Source organism: Aptenodytes forsteri, unplaced genomic scaffold, assembly GCF_000699145.1.
Source record: "Aptenodytes forsteri isolate BGI_AS27 unplaced genomic scaffold, ASM69914v1 Scaffold707, whole genome shotgun sequence".
NCBI lineage: Eukaryota > Metazoa > Chordata > Aves > Sphenisciformes > Spheniscidae > Aptenodytes > Aptenodytes forsteri.
Window position 1 is genome coordinate 320,499 of NW_008795363.1, and position 11,512 is coordinate 332,010.

Sequence of the window (11,512 nt, forward strand, 5' to 3'; positions counted from 1 at the left end):
CCTTCCTCCCCTCCTTCCCCCTTTTCCTCCCCCCCCCCCCCCCCCTTTTCTCTCTTTTCTTTCTTTTCTTTCCTTCCTTCTTTCCTTCTTTCTCTTTTCTTCATTTAAAAAATCCAGGGCATCTTCCTTCCCACACAGTAATAGGGCTTTGGGGGATATATTGCTGAAATAATTCTTGCATCAATTTTCTAACATCAGACCAGAAGCTTCAATTTGGGACAATCCCAGAAGATATGAAAATGATTCCCTGTACTGTCACATCTCCTCCAGCAATTTGCTGAGAGTTTTGTGTCTATTGTGTCTAAGACACTGTTTAAAAAATCATAACAATTAAGGACTGTTTAAATTAGATTTATCCCCAGTAGAAATATATGTGAGGAAATTAGAAGATAATCAGATCTCTAGAATATAACCTACAGAACAAATAGACACATTATGTACACTGCTCTTTCTGCAAAGCAGCAGGACTTTAATGAAAGTGGGAAGAGAGATGAACCAGGTAATCTGACGGGACTGGACAACATAGTGCCAGCTTTTTGATGCATACATATTGCCATTTGTGATGGGGATACCAGTTGATTCAGCTGCTTTGCGCACCAACTTTGCAAAGCAAAGTACACAGACTGTTGTGTTGCAATACAGCTCCAGTTACACGATTACAAAGCAGACTGGAGCAAAGTCACTAGTGAATCAGGATCGACATTTACCTGTCTTGACCTGAGAACTTGCTAACAGTGTCCTACAGCGCAGAGCCAACCTCTGTGCAGGGGATGTATTGGTTTGCTGGGGCCATGGCTGGACTTAAGCTATGTGACTAGCCTCTGATGACATATGTGCTGACCTTCCTTTAGGCAGTGATGTAGAGGACAGAGAACAACCCTGGGGCTGAGAACAGACAAAGGACTTCAATGGCAACTTCCTTTAAAATGCTCAGCACTGAAGCAACTGGTTTTTGCTTTTTAGACTAAATAAATTGTGTGTTTGGACAAAGAAATCACTCTTTTCATGGTCTTAGTATGGCAGAGCTAAAACAGCCTCCCAACTCGAGGTGCAGTCCATCAGCTGAGCATGGAGGCCTTAACTTGCAGATGAATACCGTTATGCCACCCATGACATGGCCCATGTTCCACCCAGCAAGTGACTATCGGAAAAAAACCACTGAGGCTTGTGGAGTAAAACTCAGCTGTGTAACTGTGTCTCCACCCTCACCTGTGGGAGGAATCTGAGGAGCTTCTCCCTGTGACAATACAGTTGTTAAGCAAAAGGCCAACATGAGCTGAATAGCTCTGACACTGGCCTCAGGCTCTTCTTACAGAAGCAGAAGATATCGAACCAAAAGCAAGGGGAAGCAGCATCTTTATTCCTAGTGAATGTGAGACCAGTGAAAAAGACCAGAAGTTCTGGAGGCAAAATCACAGCATCATAAAAATCAGAACATGTAAAACTGCTGAGACAAAGGGGATTTTTGCCATTTGCATTGCTAGAAATGCTATCAGTGTGGAGCTCACTATGACTCCGCCAGAAGGTTGTGGTGGTCCCTGCATCGCCTTCAGCCTGCCTGGGGGCTTCTGCCTCACCCTCACAGAGCTCAGGGAGCTGGCCCCTGGCACCAACCAGCGCCAGGCGAGCAAGAAAACTTCCAAAGCCAAAGGGCTCCGGGGCAGTGCGAAGATTTGGTCTAAATCAAACTAGTTGCATCTCCCTTCACAACTGGGAGGGTGAGAGGAAGAGATTTGGGGGATGGAGGAGTAGCAAGGGTCCCAAGTGTGATGCTTCTGAGCTCTTCTGAAATCCATCTTGCCAACTAATTCTCCTGCATGTTTGTTCTCTTTCCTACCTTCTTTACCAACTTCCAGGCAGTGCCTCCCTCCTCTTCATCATAGCATTTCACACTCTAAGCTTCCAGTTATATGCGTTGCTTTTTCCCCTACCCCTCAAGCCCCCATCGCCACGGCCGTGTGTTTCTCTCTTTCTCTCTCCCTGTCTTTTGACAGGTCAATTTAAAGAGCCATAAAACTGTGTCGGTCACCTTTGCACCCACAGGGCGTCACAGAAGCTTGGAAAGAGTGCACTGGTGCTCAGCAATCATTTTGGTTCTATGAGAGCCCTGGGATACTTTGCTCCAGGATGCAGCTGCCATCTTTGATTGTTTAATCTTTGTTTTGCTAGGTGGGAGGGTAGTTTTTGAAGGGATTCTTTTAAAATATATAAAACCCTAGTACCAAAGGGTTGAAAGGAGACAGTCACACACAGTCCATTCAGGATGGATGATTTGTTTCTCTCAGTGGCTAGAGATAGTTTTGGCTTACTCACCTTGCTTGTCTGCTGCCAGGAACAAACATGCTGATGCATTTTCCTTTTCAAATGAGCTTCCTCTCCATGCAATGGCAAGCTTTGAGCATGAGGCACTTGCAGAGGTGGAATGAGTTAACAGGCTGACAGTTTTCAATTGCAAAGTCTCAAATTCAGCAAGAATGAGTCCTAGTCCCAGTTCTGCACAGTTCTACTTGCTGGCTGCTCTGGTGCCAGAGCCATGTGTTGTTTTCTTCATCCCCATGAAAAGGCAGTGAACTCAAGGAGAAGTGAATATATCTTTTGCTGTGATTCCTAAGTGCAATTCTACTTTCTGTAGTTTTTCCTTTGATTTTAATTGGCAACATTATTCTCTCACCCCGTGTTGTAGTGTGTAACTATGCTCTGTTCAGTTAAGCACTTTGTGTACTCAGAAGCATCTTCATGTTAATAGCCCCTGGGTGACACAATTCAGGTATATTGTAGGTATACTGTGTGTATATATTGTAGCATTTAAGGGCATCATCTTGCAATGTGCTGGTGTACCTCATCTTCTTTGCATCTTACCCCTTCAGATTGCTGCTCAGTTCTCAGCCATGAGCCCTGAAAGACCTAATCCTAGCACCATCCTGATATGCAGAGGTTTTTTTATCACTGGCTGAATTTAAAATCCCACATCTCCAGCTCATATAAATGAGGGCAGATATTCACTGGAGAGCTGCTGATTTACACCATGGAGGATCTGACCTGGAAATGTATAAACCTCTTTGAGATTCTTCGTGAGAGATGCAAAAGACTATTAATAACAGTGTTTATAACATAAAAAAAGAAGTGTGAAAACACAGATAGTTCCCCCCGCAAACACTGAAGATATATGTTATAAATTTTAATTTGAGTCTGTGAACATCAGTTCTTTGCCTGCTCTAACAGTATGTCACTTCCAGGATGGCTCAGGAGGTGCTAAGTCTTGGCACAGAAGGCTATCAAACGTCATCAGCTACTACCAGATTTTCCTGAGGAATGTGGTCCTTTGTAAGAGCTTGCATCAGAATTGGAGAAGACTTTGTGTCTGGGCCTTCAAATGGCTCAGCAGAAGGCAGTGCTGGGGAAGCAGTGTGTGCTTTGACAGAGGACTGAAGCTATGCTGAGCTGAAGCTGAGCAGCAGAAGGCTTGGTTGTATCAGCTTCTCCTAGGTGACATTGTTTGCTTTCTCTGGGTGAATGTTTTAAAAGGCATCTGTTGAAATGTCTTGCAAAATTCACACAACATATGTGCAGACTCATATGCAAATATGGAGCACATCCCTTTTACCACTTGAGCTTTGTTTAAAACTTTGCCATAAATTCACTTTTTTTGTCTTGGGTATCATCTGCTCTTGTCCTTGTACATGAAAGGTTCTGCGCCTTTGAAACAGAACTACACACTTTGAAACAGAAACTGTCTTCCATGAACTGGGGCAGAGCAAGACACTTCAAGAAGACTTCAGGTCTCATCTCCACAACACAAGTCTTCAGCTTTAGAGATCCTGAAACTGCTTCTGAGCCCTGTGCTTGCATAAAGTTTGCAAAGCACTGACAGTGAATTGAGGGTCTCCCTCAACTTAGAGTGACTTTCTTTCCTTCATAGATTACAAAGCAGTCGAGTGCATGCATAAAGCAGAGGAGTGAATCCATATGTCCACTGAGAGGCCAGCTGCAATTGCATCCCTAATGCACGGAGGGAACTGCAGCCCCCAGACATCCATGTGGGTGACATGCCAACCGCAGGCCATACATCCTTTTCAGGATACGGGATGTAGCAGGAAACACGTTCCTCTGGCAGTCCATCAGTGCAGGCAGTGCTCCTGGTTCCTCAGGTGCAGAGCTCTCTGCCACTCTGCTCCAGGGTGGCACCTTCTCAAGTTTTTATGAGCGAGCCTGGTCTAAATGGAGCAGGGGAGCTTTCCTGAGCCTGGCCCATGAGTCCACTGGTTCTCATGGAGATACAACAGGGTTTGGACTGGCCCAACAATTCTGCCTCATGAAGCAGAAGAAATGCACAGTTTTTGTTTGCTAGGTGTCCAAGAAGAGATTAGAGCTGCAAAGGAACAGTCTTTCTCCAGAGATGCCTGCTCCCTTCCTGAGCTTATCATGCCAACATTGTGCAGCCTAGTGAGTTTTTGGCAGTGCTGTGCCATGCTACCAGCCCTGCCAGTGGCTGGAGCAACACGGCACTCTGGTCAGAGCACTGTGAAACCACTGGTGCTCAGTAGATGAGGAAATGCTGCAGAATTGAGCCCTCTCCTGCTGAATTAATCAGAGAGAGACTGGCAGAATTTTAAAAAGTTGCATTGGCTGTAAAAAGGTGTGGTTGTTTTGAGGCTGTAGCAAAGAGAACTTAGAAACCAAGAGAAATGTCACTGCTGGATGATGTTCCCATCTCTGTTGTATGTGCTATGCACTTCATTTCCTCCATGTTCCTCTGCAAATAACTTTGCAAATTGCACCCAAAATGCATGATGTATCAGAAAGGCATAAAACGGCATGTGGCTGCAGGATGGTGGTGAGGAAAATGTGGACTAATACTGACTTTCAAAGGTAATCCCAGTAACCATGGACATTGTCCATTTCCCAGTGGTCATCTCCCATTGCCCAGAATGTAGAGCTGGACTGGAACGAGTGGGAATGCTGGGGAACAGAGCAGCATACAACCTCAGCTGCCTTGCAGGGAACGGGGAGACCTTTTTTTTTTACGTCCTGTTAATTAATTATGTCCTGCAACTTCCATAGGAGCCAACAAGCACCACAAACAAAAAGGAGAGAGACCAGAGAAAAGCATGTTCAGATATATTGCAGGAGTAAAGAACTAAGAAACTTCGGCTGAACTCGTCCCAGAATATAAATTGCACAAGATATTTCTCCTTACTAGAGTCTCTCAGTTCTCTGATCTTGCCCTCAAACTACATTATGCAAAAGACATCTGAAATTATCTTTGGTCATTTCAGTTTATCCCTTATTTTGCTGAATGATGGGTAGTGGATTTCAAGGTGACTTCTCATTTGCCAAAATCATTATGGTCTGTTCCTGACTGACTGGGTGGAAAAAGCAGTAAGAAGATGTACTGATTCTGCACAAGCCCATCAGATAAATATGTGGCACTTAATTTCACACACCTCATGCAAGCAGTCAATTAATGTTCCTGCTTTGGCACTGAACACAAATTCCATACATATGACTGGGCTTATTTCAGCATGTCCAAACCTCCATGCAAAATGGAGATTAGATACAGGTTCTGGCTGAGAAATTTGCAGAGAGATGTTACCCCAGGGTCCTTGCCACACAAGCACAAATAGGAGCGGGAACGTAGTTTCAATGCTGATATAGTCTCTGTTTACTGGATAAAATCTAATCAATTGTTTCCAGTGCCCTGATGAATATGATGCACTTCCTAATCCTGCAGTCAGTCTATTAGACATGGATTGAAGTCATCAGCAAGAAAATAATGTTCTCAGAGAGATGACACATTAGCTATATGCTCAGTTGGGGCTATGTTCTTTTTGCCAGACAATAACCCTGTTCCAGGAGTGCAGAGACATACATAAGCAATAGGAAAGAAGAGTTTATTAACCAAGATGATTATTGCATTGTTGAGAGGAAATTTTCACCATTGCTAAATTCTGTAAGAAAGTGCCTCATAATTTCTCAGAACTGGGAACAAAACGATGCTCTGGCAGAGAGCTGGGCTGTTCCTATTCTGCGAGGTGGCTGACATTGGCTGTCAGTTGTTGAGCCCAGAGGACAGCATGCAGGTGCTTGCTGAAATATGCCAAGCCCCTGTTCCCGACAGAGCGGTTTCCTTCCCCCTCACCTTGCTGTGCTGGCAGCGGTGGGGGCTCACACAAGATGGGTATCCCATGCTGGTGTCAGACTGGTGCTGAAGGAGAGGGGAAGCTGTTCCTCCACTCGCGGTCATACCCTGGACATACCTGGGAAAGAGTGCACTGTTGTGATTTGTTCTGTAGGAAACTTCATTGTGAGGAAGCAACAGAGTGCATGGAATCAGTGATGACAGGGGCAGGAAAGAACAAGTGTTGGGTTCGTGGACATGGTAGTTGTTATTCAAGTGCCTAAACATGGGTGACATCAGATCTCTGATAGGTCCCACATCACTCCTTTCAGCCCTTTGTGGGTGTCTTAGATACCCTGGCATACTCCAAATGGCTCAGGTGACTCTGAATTGAGCACTGGGAGTGTAACTCTGCTGAGAGGTCCAGAGGAGTGCTCTGACCACGCTGGCTTTGGGAAGTCATGAGCAGTTCATGCTGGAAGACAAGACTGTCTTAGCCTGTCTTTGACTGAGAAGCATGTGTGCAATGTGAAGGGTAGGTGACAGAAGGTTTAAAATATCTAGGGGAAGTCACAGTGGGAGAAAAGCTGTGGAGGCAGCTCTGCATCCCCACATGCAGACATGCGTGGGAACTGCTGGGTCCATTTCTAGGCAACAGAGAGCACCAAGGATGTAGTGAAATGTGAGCACTCAGAGAGGAGGAAGGTGTTCTGCTAACACAAACAGGACTCCACACAGGAGAAAGGCAGCAGGGAACGAGATGGTTTGACTCCTGCAAATTTTTTTTGCAGGAAACAGTTTAATTTGTGACTCTAGAAAAATGTCTTCTGAAATATCTGCGCTCTACTTGGGTGGATTTTGTTTTAAACTTTTGTGGGAGATGAGGGAAGTTAGCAAATTTTGGACACTGCACAAAGCCAACACATTTGTCAAGGTAAAATTCCCCTTGCTGCTCAATTACTTTTGGGCAGAAGCTGCACTTTAACCTCAACCAGTCCATGGTTCAGAGGAGGTAAGAGGGTCTTGAGGCACGTAAGTGCATATTGAGCACATGTTGCATTGCTCTTCATGAGCACACTTTAGAGGGGTGCACAACAGCAATGTGTCAACCCAGGACTTGAGCATTCTGCCTCTCCTCAGCTGTATCAGAGAACTTAGCCCTCTGATTTAATTTTCAGACCATACTTGAAGTGGCTACCTCCTTGGTCTTTTGACCCAGCTAATGCAATCCCGTCACTGGTGCGAGCTCAGCAGAGCTGAGACTCACAGAGCCCCCTGTAGTCTGTTCTAGCTTTGCTTCTAATAATTGAAGCTCCATCTCTGCCTACTTTAATATCTGAACACCTGGGAGTTATAAATACAATTCAACAGGTCCCTGTCCCTTGGCTGAGCTGATGAAAGACCGTTTTCTATCCAGCTTGCAGCAAAGGACCATGATTTCAATACCAGACAATCTCAATATCAGGCTGCAGATTGTTTGGACTTGACTTTTAACATCCAGGCTCAGTGCTAATCCTTATTGACAGTTTCCTCAGCATTAGCGTCCTGACAGCGGGCATTTTGACACTGGCTGAGGACTCCTCAGTGACCAACAAAATGAAAATAAGTAGAGAGGCATCCTCCACCCCTCAGGGATGGCACCTCCTTTCCTGCTTCAGGAACCTCTCCAAACCTTGCCTTGTCTTCTGTCTGCACCGAGATGTACACCCCACAGCTCTGCTTCATACTTCCCTGTGTGCAGGGGAAGCATGGCCATCTCTAGAGCCCATCAGAACCCCTGGGGCCATGGAACGGCTTTGCCCAGGAGCCTCCAGGTTCAGAGCATTAATCAGAAATCTGGCACTATGAGACAGCAATTTGATTATCAGCCCCAGTTAAAATAACCCCATAAACGCATTCCCATGGGTGTGAGGGTGGGAAAAGCACAGCTTGCTGGGGTAAAGGTAAGTGATGCTGCCTGAACTCATGCAGGCTGCAGTGGGGTCAGTCCACAGCACCATGACACAGCCCTCCATGGTAAGTGAGGGGTGACTCACAGTCCACCAGACCCTCTGTCCCACGGTGAGGAGGGCTGGTTTGTCCATGTGCTTTTGAGGAAGCAGTTTGCTTCTCTCCATAGTCACTGTGGACAAGGAAACAATGCCACAGGATCCATTTTTCACTGATCTGCTGGTGCCAGTTTGAATTATGTCCAACAGCCTGTCACTGAGGCTTGCTCAGATATAACTCTTCTCCCTGCCGGAGTTTGTGGTAATGGCTTGCCTCTCTCAACTTGTTTTGATGCACACTGTGGACATGCCTTTCTCTGTTGTTTTTTTTTTTCAGACAAGCCACGAATGAACAACATCCTTACTTCTGCCACCGAACCCTATGATCTGTCCTTCTCCCGGTCCTTCCAGAACCTCTCTCAGCTCCCACCATCCTATGAGTCTGCCGTCAAGACAAACCCAAGTAAATATTCTTCTCTGAAGAGACTAAGTAGGTGTCAGCTCATTTCATTTCCTTTGTATCTCATTGGCTTGTAAGCCGCAGTGGGCACAATGTTAAGGCAATAATCTTCTTCTCTCTGTCATTGTACTGCCCAAGTTGGCATCTCTGGTAATGACTCTTTTGGCTGTCGCTTCCCATCAAGGAAGAGTACAGAGAAAGAGTCACTTCATTATTGTGAGAGCACATGTGGTTACTTGCTTACTGACCTCCTTGCTGTGCTGCCTCCCACTGCTTTGCCTTATATCTGCTCCCGATAGAGTCATCTGAGAATCCTTTTTCTTTCTGGTGGAGTCAAGATGAGCCAAGCTGGCTGCCTCAGATCAGCTGAGCTCACCTTGGCATGCCCAGGGCAGATATCTCACAATCTGTGGGGGTAGCTGGAACCAGATGACAAACTCAAGCCAACAGAAAGCTGCTGAAATGGTTGGGAGCACCTATTTCAGTAGTAGCACATCTGCCTGCCTTGAGCAGTGCTGCGATCTGCCATGTTTCATGGTGTATGTGTCCAGATCTGGTCCTGACCTATGCCGTACACTGATCCATGGTGCATCTCTGACATTTCAGCATGTTGCTCACTGCCCTGTTCACACTAGTTAGTATCTGTTCTTTCTTGCTGTTTTATGTATTGCATTGTTCTGCCAACTTTCCTGTAATGCTCCAGACCATCACCTTGACTGATGGCAAACTCTTCAGCTTTGGTGGGATTATGAAATAAGTGATACTTGTGCGGGCAAATGCTCTCTCCAGACTCAGACACTAGGTTTGTAGTATGTTTCCATGAACATTTTCTGGATGAGGCCATGTATTCACACTGCCTAATTTAGGTAAATAACTTAGGTGTTTATACTTGCAATAGCTTCATTGAAGGTTGAGGAGCAGATCCTACTTCCTTAGTCTATATAAAATCTGCATTCCCAATTTAGCCAGCTAAGTGAAACACAAAAACCTAAGTGGCAGGGAAGCCTTTGAATTGTCCATAACAAATCTCTGTGTGGAAGATTTTCCAGAAGAGAAAATGGACTGGAAATGTAGCACAGCATAAAAAATCTCAGCCCACTCCTTGGTGCTTCAGTGTGGGACTTATGTACATGTTTAACATTAAGGTAAATACATTTGATGTGTTTAAAAGCAAGTATGTGCTTAACTGTGTTGGAGAACAGAGATGAGGTATTTTGTGATTGGAGCCTACCATCTTCCCTGTTCAGTGTGCCATGCACATAACCGCTTCTGTCATGAGCTTTGTTCACTGGTAACATTTGGATCTCACACTCCCAACCACAAGGATTTTTCCCTCGCTGCATCCCAGTGATGAACTGTCCATGTTCTTGAGCAGCTTTGATGATACTACCTGATATTAGAAAACCCTTGAAATGACGGCATTGCAATATCGCTGCTTTAAAATGTCCCCATTTTGAGGTTATGATTTGTTTTCATTTCTCAGCTGAAATAAAAATTTCTCAGCACAAAAAATATACCCCCTGGATAGCGCTGAAAACTGCTGTTTCATTTGTAATTGATTTGCAGTGCCTGGGATTACCTGGGGTACATACTTCTTATTCAGAGTCTGGGAGATCTCTGTCCTGGCATCATTGAAAACAGGTTAGAGAAGTGCTCACCAGGAACAGCAACAATGGCTGCTCCTGTCGTGATGCAGGGGATGGTCAAGACCTCTTCCAGCCTGTGGTTCATTTATTGCTTTATATATTGTGCATAGATGCTCAGTGAAATCTCCTTAAGCTCTATGTTAAAGTTATTCATATATCTCACTGAAACATTAAAAAACCACAAATGAATGCTAACTGAAACTCCCACCCCTTCCACAGCCAACATCTGGAAATGTATGTCAGATTTGAACACTATCCTCTACCTACTCCTACAACGCTTACCTGATTCACACTGAGTATAAATTCACTCACACCAAGCAATGCTATCTGTGCACTGAGCAATACCTTACTAAGCGGTGTCTTAGCAGTCTGAGCCACCAGGTGCAGAAAATTTTGCTCAGCAGCTGAAGAAAGGACAGGCTCCTACCTGTCCAACCCGCCCGCCAGTAGATCACAGGAGAAGGGAATAAGTATCGAACTCTAGCACTGCATTTCCTAGATACTTGTCTAAAATGACAAAAATAGGCTTGTGTTAAGTTGCCAAGCTTAAATGTCCTCAAGAATGTGCTGATTATAGTCAGTATTCCTCTCCTGAGCTTTTCCTGACCCTCTGGACAGTTAGCGTCCCTGTCCCCATTCAGAGGATACCTGGCAGTCAACCTGAATCTAAGAACATGAGAGTTAGTCTTTGGCCATTGACTAGAGTGGGGTTCATTCACCCTCTTAACTTTTCAGCAGCGTCAGCCCTGGAAGGGAATCCATGCACACTGCAGTGGAAATACCAGCTATTTACCCATCAATGCCAGGTCTCGATATAGTTCAGTCATCTTTGCAAGGCACCAACCCATCCTCTTGCAAAGCACCTGACAAATGCCAAACCAACTGCCTCACACTATATTTTTGAGTAACTAAATAAGCAGTTTCAGCTCTAAAAGTGCTAAGCGCTCCATGCTCCCACTGGGCTTGCATATACTCAGCACCTCTAGAATCACTGAATCACTTTCTTATAGCTGGTCTTCTCCGGAGCCAAAGGGAAATAAGCACCCAGCTCCTAGACCTTCTGTTGTGGTTTAACCTGGCAGGCAGCTAAACACCACACAGCCATTCGCTCACTCCCCACCCCCTGCAGTGGGATGGGGGAGAGAATTGGGGAAAAAAAAGTAAAATTTGTGGGTTGAGATAAAGACAGTTTAATAGGACAGAAGAAGGAATAATAATAATAATAATAATAATAATAAAAGAATATACAAAATAAGTGATGCACAATGCAATTGCTCATCACCCACTGATCGATGCCCAG

The 11,512-nt window shown here is 45.1% G+C and overlaps 1 protein-coding gene across 1 annotated transcript in view; it reads left to right on the forward strand.

The window, feature by feature from the left end:
• Positions 1 to 11,512, forward strand: part of SHISA6 (shisa family member 6) — a gene marked incomplete at its 5' end in the record, with an annotated part of 267,860 nt that overhangs the window by 246,885 nt on the left and 9,463 nt on the right. Inside the window, one exon of the mRNA XM_009280183.1 lies at positions 8,444 to 8,596. Coding sequence (XP_009278458.1) covers positions 8,444 to 8,596 — 153 coding nt within the window. The remainder of the gene's footprint in view (positions 1 to 8,443; positions 8,597 to 11,512) is intronic.